The 13,753-nt window shown below is 44.5% G+C and overlaps 1 protein-coding gene across 2 annotated transcripts in view; it reads left to right on the forward strand.

The window, feature by feature from the left end:
- Positions 1-873: 873 nt before the first annotated feature.
- The window catches only part of LOC140734870 (caveolin-1-like), a 35,556-nt gene continuing 22,676 nt past the window's right edge, over positions 874-13,753 (forward strand). The window contains exons 1-3 of one of the 2 annotated variants that reach the window (XM_073059504.1): positions 874-998; positions 1,831-1,892; positions 3,205-3,369. In XM_073059504.1, the coding sequence (XP_072915605.1) occupies positions 1,863-1,892; positions 3,205-3,369 (195 nt within the window). In that variant the 5' untranslated portion in view covers positions 874-998; positions 1,831-1,862. Of the gene's footprint in view, positions 999-1,301; positions 1,321-1,830; positions 1,893-3,204; positions 3,370-13,753 lie in introns of those variants that run through there. The other variant, XM_073059506.1, reaches the window with a different exon arrangement.

Raw genomic sequence — 13,753 nt, forward strand, 5'->3', positions numbered from 1 at the left:
GGCCAAATCTGAACGGCGCAGTAAGGAAGCAAACCAGAACATATCCCCGAAACCGTTTCACAACTAGAAAAGCTGGGTTGGGGGTGGAGGGAGGATGAAAAAGGTTTTTTTTAAAAAAAAGTTAAAATACGCATGGTGGCTTATGAACACCTAAATCGTTAAAGTAAAGCACTGTTAATTTAAAAATGGAGGCGTTCTGCCTTCCCTTTTTGCCTCTTATATATTTGCCCTGATGTCGCCATTGAAATGAGTATGCCTTGGATCCAGCGCAGTTTAGGTCTAGAGTGGGATCAGTAAGAAGACTGAAGAATCCTAGCAAGACTCCGGGCGGCTTCCCAGTCTCCAGTAAATCCCGAATTGACGCCGCTCACTGTACATCTGATGAAGTCAGAGGCTCCCCTCTACATTGATGGCTGAGCGCCCTTCATTCCCACCCGAACTGCCGGGAGAAGCCAACACTGTCCGACCGCATTGAGTTAGAGACGGGGAGTGGGCTGGTCTCCGGATTGAGAGAGAAAATGCTTTCCCCACTATTCAGCTGCAGGGGAGGAAGCTCGCCCGGGCTTGAAAACTGACAGCACAGAGGCAGTTGAGGAGTTAAGCCCCGGACTCCGTGAAATGTGCTGCACGGGGTAGAGCATGGGTTTGCAGATAATGTTGTCAAGGCGCAGTGCACGTGTCCACTGTGACAAAGGCTGCGGAGAGGCTGGCGAAGATTAAACCAGCTCGCCTGCAGTCGCGAATCAGTCCAGCGAATCAATGGGCGTAGTGTATCGTCTGTATACCTATGGGGGACGTTTGATTGTATGAATAGAACAGAATATTATTGATATTCCGGATCAGGGCATCCCACCTTTATTCCCTCGTCCATCGTGTTACTTTCCTACAACCGCCCAGCACAGCTCAAAGCCAGCCTTAGCAGTGGAATAGACATGACACTTCTCGCTGATCATTAGACTTGTCTCTACGTCTTTCTGTTTTGCTTGGGTCTTGTTTTCGTAAGTTTTTTTTTCTCTCTTCAATGTCATGTATAATTTATTTATAAACTATATTTTGTGCGTTGTCTGTGCCTATGCGCTTGTGATGCTGCTGCAAGTTAACTTATTTATCTCGACCCCGTACCTCACCGCGCTTGAGCACAATATGACAATAAACTCGACTTCCCACATCGGTGCAAAACCGAGGGCTAAAATAGATTCAAGTAAAGATTTATTTGATTGACGGTGTCATGTCATTAATATAATCCACACGCCACGAGATTCCTGGAGAGATACGGGACGGAAGAAGGCCCTTCGGCCCAATTCGCCCATGCTGACCAAGGTGAGTTTTCCTTCACCTCGCACTATCTCCCCCTAATAATGCTACGTAACTACAAATATGTCCTTCTTGCTGCAAAATGTGTATGTCACTGTTCTGGTGACCGTTCCCTGTCCATTTATCCTTCGTATCGGTCACTACCCTCCCGGAGTTATCTCGCTATCCTACCTACACTAGTTCATGCTGTGCCTCGCACAGACTCTGCTCTTTACTGCTCGTTCATCGCCTCCCGCTTCTCGTACACGTCTCGCTTTATAACATGGGTTGTACTTTACCTTCCCCTCACACCCTTGGCAGCGGATTCGGCCATTGGCCCGTATCCGCAGCCCTGATCCTTTCTATGATTCATTGAAAATGAATGTGCATTTCCCGTTGTGACTGGAAACTTCACGTCGTTTGCACTAAGATTCAAAACTCCAAACACAGCCTCGGGTAACTGGCACCCTTCCACCAAACCCGGCGATCGCTGCGAAGACTATCTTCCTCTCACAGACTCCTCCTTTAACCCCACAGCCTTTCTGAAACACCCAGCTGTCTGGAGAGCTATGTCAAGCGAAAAAATCGGAGAATTCGAGGTAAGACGGGCGAGAAGTTTTGGAGCTAACAGATTTACTTTGCCCCTGCAAATGTAATAAGCGACGGCCGGTTTGCGGGAACCAATTCAGTACAGTTAAAAGGTGGTTGTGCATTTGGCAATTTATGCGCTTTATCAGTGGTGTTCAATAGGGGCCGGTCATCTGTAGATAGCGGGACACAATGCAGAGTTACTCAACATGTAACTCAAAATTGAAATCCTCTAGCTAGAGTTCTCCTCTAAGTCCAGAAACTGTGAGACTGTTAACTTAATCACCTAAAAATGCATGAATTTAATCAGGTTTGCATTTTAATTAGAAACTATTCACGTACCATCTTTCTAAGGATGCAGGAATTTGCCGAGGGTTCACTGTGAAAATATTCGAACACTTGGAACTATTTCCGTTCATTTTAACAACTGAACCCCAACCATATCTTGTTTATTAAGCCTACCCTATTTGGAAATATTATTTGTTCGAAATTGGAACTATTGGGAGGAAAGGGGCATTCGGTGTTTTTGAAATAAAAACTCAAAATGCTGGCAGAACTCAGCAGGCCAGACAGCATCTATGGGAGGAGGTAATAACGACATTTCGGGCCAAAACCCTTCATCAGGAGTTTTTATTTATTTCCAGCATCTGCAGATTCACTCGTGTTGCCGGTCTGTTTGAATGTCCGGAATAAGATGTTCAAAGAATCTACTGAACCGAGCAATGAGTCTGTTGGAATATTTCCCAGCAGACCAGTAACGTCGAGATGGCAATGGGTCCCTGGAGTGGAGGTTTCTCAGCCCGGTGGGCAGGGTGAAGGGAGGTACCCGATCGAGCACACCATAGCCAGCAGCAAATTTCCGAGCAGATTGGTGCAGCTTTCTTCTGACTTCTCGTGGGTGATCTCCCAGCAGATGTCCACAGTGTTTACAGAGGACTCTGCTAGGAGATGTCCTAGGAGATGTTAAGTGTTTACAGAGGTAGGAGATTCCCACGCAGATGTTAGGTGTTTACAGTGGACTCTGGTGGGAGAGTTCCCCATGTTGCTGGAATCACTGAGGGATCTGGTGGGAGATTTCCCGGCGGATGTTCAAGTGTTTGCTGGAATCACTCGATGATAGGTGCTGCCCCCTGGTGCCTGGTCTGCAGTGACGCCGCTACCGCCAGTCGCGTTTTACAGGGGTGTGGTGCGCTGTGACTTTCTCCTTTAAATGCGCTCAGGCATCCAAAAGTTTTTCTTAGGCATCTGACTGCGGGCACTTTCGGCGCGTTATATAGCAACGATTCGAGCTTTTCGTAAAGTAATTGTTGTCACCTTTCTCAGGGACTTTTATATCCGTCGCCAATCCGAGATCACGGGAATATTTACAAACCTAATAACAAAATGGAAGATGAGAAGATGAAAGAGGAGTACGTGCATGATTATCACACCAAAGAGATCGACTTAGTGAACAGAGACCCAAAGCACCTGAACGACGATGTGGTGAAGGTAAGGAACAGGCCGGTTTTAGTTAAGTTGGGGTTTTTGCAAGGATAGAACATATTGCAAGTAGGCAGCGGGGCGACCACTTTCAGTGGAAGTGCAAACTGCCCTCGATGTTATGGTAAACACGGTAATTGCATAGAGTACTTTGCTTGCACTGCTGGTTCCGCGGCTCTAATGAGGGGAGAGTCAGGGAATTGCTGTCACCAGACGATTATTCTTACCGAAGAGTTCCAGACGGTGGAGGAGAAATAAACATGAAGATAGTTGAGTGGCAGTTCATCCGTGAACACCCGTTGATCCCAGGGCGACAAGAGCCAGCGCTTGTCTGCAGTCGTCTCCTGAAACCTCGCGCCCTCCGCGCTGTCCTGAAGGGTCCATGCGGTGAGCCATTGTTGGGGAGACGGGATGATCACCCCCTCGCACTCAAATACCACGAACCCTCTGCAGCTTTAATGCTAGCAGCCAGCCTCAACTGTTCGAAATACATCGCAATCTCCTCACCCTCTTACTCCTCCCCCCCCCACACATTCCGCGATACTCCGCCGTGCACCGCACCCCGCCGAGCTATCCAAACCAGATACCCTGCTCCCACTGCCCAGAGTAGTTATCCTGGTGTCACTGTACCTTAAATCCCACACACCCTGGCCCATGGTTTCAATGCCAAATAGTTAGCTGATAACCTCACCCGTACTCCGCCGTACTTGAATCGCCCTTTCAGCCTAGAACCACTGCACTGGCCACCTGCTCGCTCAATCTTGCCTAAGTTAGCCTGTTTGCCCCCAGCCCTCCTCCAAGGACCCCCCAGTTCACCCCACCCGGAATATGTCCCTGAACTCCAGACGGACTGCACTCAGTCTTTATTGCAGGCTGTCAAAATAAGCCCACACACCCACCTCATTCCACTTGTCACAACCCAGTTTATGCAAAATATCCCACTTCAGCGCATCCTTCCCAAAATACCAGGGCCGAATCCACCAATTCCCCGCCCACTCGACACATCCCCAGAAACTCCAGCCCAACCTGAGTCCACCCTTCTGAACTTACCACAGCCAGCCCCATCCATTCCACCCAAGATTCTCAATTCACCTAGCCTAGCAAAAGCCCTGAATATCGCACCTGTCCCAGATTCATCCACTCTTTTCTGCCCTTGCCAATACCAGCTGTGAGGACACTGTACCCAACCTCATTACCCTTCCAGCTGGCACCACACCCATTCTGCCCATCCCTTTCCCCCAACCTATGCATGGGGTAACTAACAGCAAACCCACACCACTATGCTCCCCTTCTGCCACCAATTCAATACTACTTTGACTAACAAATCCACACTGCCTGGTCCACTCCGCCATCTATTTGGTGTCAGAGCCACTCTGCCCATTCCACACCATTCTTCCCAATCCTGTGTCCAGAGGGTTCAACTGCCCAGTCCACTTTAGTACACCTACCACCCTTATTCATAAAAATTCTAACATACAGGAGGTTAATATCACAGTATACATAAGAATCAACTTTAACAGAATCTGTCCTGAATTTTTTTCTGATTCACGTGCCTTTTATCCAAGGAAACTAACACAAATAGCATTATCATGCAGTACACGGGGAGCTAACTTTGTTTACAGAAAACTATCAGTCATTTTAAACATGGCAAACTGTTTCAGACCAACCTAGAAACACAGAATATAAATCCTTTTTATTTGCCATTATGACATTGCCCACATATCTGATTGACTCAAATAAGAAAGTATTTGATAGTTTATTGTAAAGGAGTATGGTGGACGTTTCAGGCAGAGACCTTTCATCAGGGTCTCTGCCGGAAAAGTTGACTGTTTACTTTTTTCCATTGACGCTGAATGCCCTGCTGAGTTCCTCCAGCATTTTGTGTGTGTTGTTCGGATTCCCAGCATCTGCAGATTTTCTCCTGTTTGTGATATTGTGTATGATTCCCTTTAAACCAATATTTTTTAAAAATTCAGCAGTAATAGATGCTGTGAAATTCATAAGTATTGAATTTGGGTACAGCAACCTTGCCAATAAGTCATATGCACACTTGAATAATTAAATATCAATTATTGCCTTAAAGGGGGCAGCATAAACTTCATAAAGTGTAATTCAAATATGAACAGGTGCAAGGCAACGTCAATATCATAGAGCTGACAGTAACTTTGCTTTATTGCATGTTACTAAGAGAGAAGGACATGGTTCTTTTTCCCTGCTACCTCAAACTTGACGTTTCCGCCATCCCATTCCTGCAAAGGAAAAATGTGCCACCTTAGTTCAGAGGATAGTGGTTTAGTAATTAAATATTCAAAAAACTTTTAAATTAACCATCACAGGACAATTTGCATTGGTAATACACCATTGCATATTGCATAATATTTTCTCTGTGCATTGAAGTGGTGAACAAGTGAATTTCACCAAGTCTATAAAATGCATCTTCAGTTTTACAGATTACAATAAATGGTTATCAAAGTGTTATGTTCTTAAAATGGAAATGTACAGTATCTGTTTTTACATCTGTACATTTTAATTCTCAATCTCTTTGCTGTTACAAGTACAGCTCTCATTTATAGGTCCCACTGATAACCCCTCTACTTTTCATAGATGAAAGAAATGGCTTTTATGTTGTCAGCCATTGGTGAAATCATTTTAAAGATCATAAACTGGAGCAGTTGAAAGGGTTGCCATTTGAAAATGGTCAGAGAGCCAAGTAATCAAGTTACTTTTAAGAAGAAATGCAAATTCATATTAAAAATTATTTGCAAATATGGATCTTGTAAAATAGTTCACAGAAGTAAAAGTAATGGTGTTCTATTAATGCTGGATCTACACTTATTGATATTGTAACAGTGGTAATTGTTTTTTCCTGAATGCACTGCTAAATAGCTCTTACAAAGCTTCAAAAATGCTGTTGAGCCTGCTTTTATTTGTTTATTTGCAATCTTAACATCGCAACAATTAAGCGATATGTTCTTTCATGACATGGTTCAATTTAATGCTAATTGGGATCTTGGGATTTTCATTTTCTTGTGCACTGCCACCTATCTCTGTGTGGACTACCACCAACTGGCGGTAAAACAAAACTGTCTCTCTTCCTGATCTGTTTGACTTGGGCTTTATTTTTAATTCAACTGCCACTAGTTGGGCAGTTTTGTATTCCACAGTAACCATCACAAAAGAGAGCACAGAGAGTCTATCTGAGCGATAATCCTCCAGAATGAATAGATTTATTGTTTCCTCCCCCACCCTGTGAATTATATGGCATTTGAGCACGTGGCTGGAATTGTGCTTCTTTGAGCAAGATTGAAGAGGAGAGATCTGATCTTTCGAAAGCTTATTTCTTGTAACCCCAATGATGCTTGGGTCGATAAATCTGCTGGGTTCTTGCTGCAAGGGGAAAACCTCTACCAATAAAAACCGTACAGTGCAGAGAAAATTAAACTCATTCCAAGTTCTCTGAATAAAATGCTCGATATTGAGAGTTTACATGTGTCCAATCAACTTACACTAGAGCTGAGTAACATCATGGGGATTCCATGCAACATTAATATGACGCCCAAGACTTCCACCTGATGTTTTGATACAGGAGTCATGCCAAGCAAATGAATAAGAATCTAAAGGGGGGAGAAGGTAAGGAAAGCATGTCTATAATCTCAATGTTCTTGATAAAAAAAAATAAGGGAAAGGAAATCCCAAGGATGAACATTAGTCTGAAAATGAATTGCTGAAAATCAGTTTAGTTTTAGACAGAAAAGAGCAGGTCCAATCCAAGTATACAGAGCCATGAAGAGATCTTTAAAGGCAAATCAGAAGAAATATTAATTGTTGGTAATTAGATTAGCAAATGGAATTTAAGACTATCACTAAAAACAATGAAGGAAACACTAGCAGAATTAGCAGGATTTCTAACTGAAAAGTTTGGAAAATTTTTAAAGTAAAAAATTGTACATGTCCACAGATCCCTGAAAGTTGCCTCACAGGTAGATAGGGTAGTTAAGAAAACTTATGGGGGGTTAGCTTTCATAAGTTGAGGGATAGAGTTTAAGAGTCGTGAGGTAATGATGCAGCTCTATAAAACTCCGGTTAGGCCACACGGAGTAGTGTCCAGTTCTGATCGCCTCACTATAGGAAGGATGTGGAAGCTTTGGAAAGGGTACAGAGGAGATTTACCAGGATGCTGCCTGGTTTAAAGAGTATGGATTATGATCAGAGATTAAGGGAGCTAGGGCTTTGCTCTCTGGAGAGAAGGAGGATGAGGGGAGACATGATAGAGGTATACAAGATATTAAGAGGAATAGATAGAGTGGACAGCCAATGCCTCCTCCCCAGGGCACCACTGCTCAATACAAGAGGACGTGGCTTTAAGGTAAGGGGTGGAAAGTTCAAGGGGGTTATTAGAGGAAGGTTTTTACTCAGAGGGTGGTTGGTGCGTAGAATGCACTGCCTGAGTCAGTGGTGGAGGCAGATACACGAGTGAAATTTAAGAGACTACTAGACAGGTATATGGAGGAATTTAAGGTGGAGGGTTATATGGGAGGCAGGATTTAAGGGTCGACACAACATTGTGGGCCGAATAGCCTGTACTGTGCAGTATTGTTCTATGTTCTATAAAAATGGATGACTATTGGAGAAATGTTGAATATTACATTTGTCAAGTCTGCTAATTTAAATTGGTTACCTCTTAGAACTAAGAACAGCGTTAGTAATGTAAGTGTGAGTCAGTTATTCTGCTGCAGGTAGCATACTTATACAGCAGATTTGCACAGACAAAGGAATTACTTCTGCAGCTTGGGATCAAGAGGACTTTTCTGTTTGCTGTGAAAGTCAATAACAGAAGTTCCAGGTATCAGGATCTACTGCTGCATAAAGATCACCAGCAGTCAAGGTCAACAAAAGTGTCTTCAATTGTTATTTCAACTGCATTACTAACTACTGGCGTATGGCCAAGTGGTTAAGGCATTGATCTAATGATCTGAAGGTCACTATTTTGAGCCTCGACTAAGGCAGTGTGTTCTGTCCTTGAGCAAGGCACTTAACCACACATTGCTCTGCCAAGATGTATCAGCACTCGCCCTTCCCTTGGCCAACATCGGTGGTGTGGAGAGGGGAGACCCCCAGCATGGGCAACTGCCAGTCTCCCATTCAACACTGCCCAGGCCTGCACCCTGGAAGCTTTCCAAGGCGTAAATCCATGGTCTCTCGAGACTAATGGATGCCTATTACTAACTACTGTTTTCCCATAATTCACAGAAGCAATTTCTAGCAATCATTCAAACCTAACATTCATATGCCTCATCATGCCCTTGCTCATATAATACTGCCATAAGACACTTGATCACAACTTACTGCAGGTGTACAGTGCCAGCATTTCAACCACAAGAAACATTTCCTTTTTAGACAGTCCGTCTAGATCAAGAGTGGCCTATTACTACTCCAGTTCTGAACCTGTGCACGAATTGTGTTGTTATGAGTGCTGAACAGACCTGATGGAAAATGGGGTGCAGAGTTAACCCCCCCCCCCCCCCCCCGGGAACTATGCTGCTAATAAGAGAGAGAGATGAAGAACAGAGGTAGAGACATCTGCTACAGATAAGAGAGAGAGAGAGAGACAGTTGATTTATGTATTTTGGCTCTTCACTGATTATTTACCTTTTGCTGCAAAGACGTTTCTTTGCTCGTTAACGTTCCTGAGGAGACAGCAGAAGTGGCCTAGTTTGATGCACATAGATGTATTGAGTTGATGGATGGCTGATAACGTGTCCATGGGGATGAAAGACAGGTCTGGGGAGACATCCCTCAGACACACCAGTGGACACTGAAAGAGTGTTGTGCACCCACAGGAAGGTGGGGGCTTAGAGGACCGAATCAGGAGATCAGTCACAAAGCTTACAGTGGGACGGCAGGGCCAGTGGGGGCTTGTGTGTGTGTCCACTCATGCCAGAGTGACGAGTCCACCACGGAAGAACGGTCTAGCTGAGAACGGAGGGGTCATAACCGAATGACCACAACGGTACGACGGAATAAGAAGACAACAGAAGGTTTGCTGGCTGCAGCTGCTCAATCTCTTGCTCACTCTCTCTCTCTCTCCAACAATGCAACACAACAACCAACTACCTCAGCACAAACTCACGAACTGAACTGAACTTTATATTCTTCTATGACAATTTATTTACCCCTAGACCTTGATAGAGTTTGTTTCTTATTATTTATTATTATTCCTACACTTCTGTTTTTATTATTGCTAACCTGTTTTATATGTATATTTGCATTATTGATACTGTATTGCTTAGTTTACTAATAAACACCTTTAGTTACAGTACCACCAGACTCCAATGTATCCTTCCATTGCTGCTGGTCTGTTAACCCAGTTACGGGGTACGTAACAAATTGGGGGCTCGTCCAGGATTTTGATTAGCAAATTGGGGGATCGGTGAATCGGGATAGAAGTTCCTTGTCTGATCTGGTTGTGTGGATAACCAGATGGAAAACCAGCAGAGATGGAGATTGACAAATTTTTAAAAGACCCAACTTCGGGGGCATTAGAGGATGCTAGAAAGGTGGAATTGTTGAGTATTGCAAGACAATTGAATCTCTCGGTGGTGAAACCGGCGATGAGAAAGTTGGAGATACAGAGAGCAATAGCTGCGTATTATGTATCCCAGGAGGTGTTCCCGTCGGAGGCATTGGAGCTGTTCCCTGAGAGGAAACCAACCGAGAGTGAGCTTCAGTTACAGTTGGAAAGATTAATGTTGGCTGAAGAGGATAAGAAAAGGGAGCATGAACTCCGGATAAGGCAGCTGGAGGCAGAGAGAGAGAGGGAGAGAGGAGGCTGAAATGGAGAAGGAAGAAGCTGATAAGTGGAGGGAGGAAAGGGCGAAAGAGAGGCAGTTTGAGCTGGAAAAAAAGAAGTTAAAGGCATCGAGGGGAGGGGACCAGGCAACAGACCCAAACAAGGGGTTTAAGATTGGTCAGGAGATTAAGTTGGTACCCCCATTCGAGGGGATGGATGTCGATAGGTACCTCCTCCATTTTGAGAAAGTTGCTTTGAATCAGAAATGGCCTAAGGAGAAGTGGGCTGTTCTGTTACAGAGTGTACTTAGGGGGAAGGCTCAGCAAGCCTATTCGGCATTGGCTATGGATGAGGCTAAAGATTATGATTGAGTAAAAAGGGCTGTATTGAGGAGTTACGAGTTGGTTCCAGAGGCATACCGGCAGAAGTTCCAGAATTTGAGGAGGCCATGGGACCACACGTATTTAGAGTTTGCCTGTGAGATGCAAATGTATTGGGATCGGTGGTGTGCCTCAAATGGAAATTTTGATAGGCTGCAACAGCTGATGCTCATCCAGCAATTTAAAAGTTGTGTCCCTGAGGGTATGAGGACGTATCTGGACGAGAAGGAGACAGAGGCTCTGTCTGCGACTGCCAAGTTAGCAGACGAGTATGCCTTAACCCACAAGATAAAATTTCCCCCAAATAGAGCTACCAGAGAGGCAGTAGGGACAGTAGAGAAAGCCCACCAGCTAAGGGAGAGAATAAGCCGGGGACTACCGGAAAAGGCAAGGAGGAGGAAAAGCAGGCTGGCAAGAAGTTTCCCAGCTTTACGTGTTATAATTGTGGGAAAGCTGGCCACATAGCATCTAAGTGCTTTGCTTCGAGGAAGGAGACAGGAAAAGGAAAGATGCCAACTCCGACTGGTTGAATTGAGCCGGTCAACAGACCGATGAGGAAGACGAGGTTAGATAGAGCCCAAGAAGGGCATGAGAGGTTTATTTCGGAAGGGATGGTATCAGTGAAGGAAGGAGAAACCCCAGTTACAGTGCGGATCTGGAGAGATACTGGGACTGGTCGGTCATTGATTCTAAGGAAGGTGTTAGACTTTGGTGCTGAGACCGAGACTGGGGAGGTAAATGTGTTAAAAGGTATCGGAAAAGGAACTGAGGCCGTACCTTTGCACAGGATATTTCTGAAATGTGACCTGAAATGGTATCTGGACCAGTCGAAATAGGGGTGAGGTCTGAACTACAGATGGACGGTGTGGACGTCCTACTCGGTAATGATCTTGCAGGTGGGGATGTGTATTCAGCAGTGAAGCTGACGAGCAAGCCTGTAAGTGCTGGGGACACGCCCACAGATTCCAAGATTTATCCCACCTGCGCAATAACTCACAGCATGTTTAGAAAGGCGGCTGAGACAGGAACCAGTTTAAATGAGTCTGGCATTGATTTAGCAGAGAGGTTTTAACCAGCCCTGTACCAGGAGAGGTTAGAGGATGGTAAAACGGAGAATAGTGGGGCTAAGGAAAGTAAGGGAGACGAAGCAGATTTAGTGCTGTCAAGGAACGGGATTTTGAACCTTGCCAATAAGATACCCCTAGGTGGACATTTTGGAGTGCGGAAGGAGGTTATGGAGGCACAGAGCCAAGATGAGAAACAGATGCAGCAGCTAGAAGGTCCAGGGTTGGACACTGGTGATTTATGTAGCTTGAAAGAGCTGGTTGTAGTTGAAGAAGTTGGCTTAACCTGCAAGGTTGAGTTTACTCCGGATGGCAGTTGCTCAGAGAGTAACTGGGAGGATCAGGGGAATTTAGAATTTGAAAAGGGGACTGGTATTGAAAGCCTAGAAGAGGCAGGTGGCCCGTTTGCCTGTGTTCAGTTTGTGAAGGTACCTGTGGATGCACAGGATACTGAACCTAGTGTTGAAGCTCAGGGAAAGTCTGAGGGGTCTGACTTGGTTGAAAAGGAATGCAGTCCTTTTGGGTCAGATGGAATTGGTTCAGTGAAGAAAGGGTTAACCCTGGCACCGGGAGAAAGTGAGGATTCTCAGTCACTTGTGTTAAAAATTAGCGATGAGATGAAAGCTGGTGAGATGGATATTATTGAAGATATTGAGGGAAAAAATGTTCCTAGACTTTTGAATAAAGTAAATTTAAAGTCGGGTTTGGTTCCAGGACTGTTGATCAAAGTGAAGGGACCGTTAACTAAACAATGGTTTGTTAACAAGGTGCCTGTGAATCAATTACAGTTTGTTTTGAAATTTAAGGATAAACAACTTGATGTTGTTCAAGTATGTGATTTGGAGAGGCAGAACTTGAAGTGTTTTTTTGACCAAGAGGGATCACCTGCAGGTGTTAAACTGGAAACTGTTATGAACCCCGTAACTGGGTCACTTACCAGCAAATATAAAGAGGTCCGTTGAAGTCTGATGATACTATTTTTAACAGTATTTATTCATAAAAATACACAAAAATAATATCAATGCAAATATACAGATAATATACGTCGTCAATACTAAATCTAAAAGTGCAGGTATAATAATAATCAATAAGAAATATGCTCTATTGTTGTCTAGGGGATAATGTATTTTCCGATGGCAATATAAAGTTCACTCAGTTCATGCAGGCTGCAGCCTTTGGGAACCGCTGGGTTTGCAATGGTTGGAGAGAGAGAGAGATTTTGAGAAACTTGCCGGCTTTCCTTTTATGATTTCGATCCATCAGAGTCTCGTTGGTGTGGCCGTTCACTTGTGGCCTCTCCTTTAGCTAAGCCATTCTTCCGTGGCGAGCCCGCCAATCCCAGGCAAGGGAAGGACGCACACGAGCCCCCACCAGCTGTCGCTATTAAACGCTGTCACGGGATTTCTAGCGTTTCTCCTGGTGCGTCTAAAGGGGTTGTTCCCCAGACCCTCTTTTATCATTATTCACGGGGTCTCAGATGTCAATCAGGTTGGGATGATGCAATCCCTCAACAAGCCCACTCTGGTCGTCCCCTGAGGGGCTTCAATGAATAGTACAGTACTCAATACACAATTCCGTCTCCAAGAGACAATGGCCGTTATCAGTGGCTTTGTTTCGCTGAGGCCAGGAGACATTCCAAACCTTGTGGATTCTGTGTGTCTCTCTCTCATTTCCTGGGTCCCAGACCCGAATTAATAGCGATCTTGCGATTCTCAAAAAGGAGGGGGCGACTTTGTACCCTTCGGCTCCTCAGAGTTGCGGCACATTCATAACAAAACTAATAGAATTAAAGATCCTGAAGATAAAATTAATGACTTGCTTAAAATTAATGAGTGGTTTGGAAGTTCAGCAAATGGGCTTAGTTTGGAAAACATTGGTGATAAGCTAGCTCCTGTGCAGGGAGTCTGTGAAGGCCTATTCCAAGCTGGTAAGCCTGCTAACCACGTGAGAGCTAAGTGGAAAAGAGGCAAGGGTTGAACAAATGCCACTTTGAATAACAGGATCTGGTTTTGCGGGAATTTGCCTTTTTTTTTAGACGAAGCTTGTGAAAGATAAAGACAATATCATAGTAGATTGACTGAATGTTAAGTTTATAAGTAAAATAGAGATTAGTATTTGCACAAACGTCTGTAATGTACTACATTATAATCACACATGTA

The sequence above is a fragment of the Hemitrygon akajei genome, chromosome 10, assembly GCF_048418815.1.
Source record: "Hemitrygon akajei chromosome 10, sHemAka1.3, whole genome shotgun sequence".
Lineage (NCBI taxonomy): Eukaryota > Metazoa > Chordata > Chondrichthyes > Myliobatiformes > Dasyatidae > Hemitrygon > Hemitrygon akajei.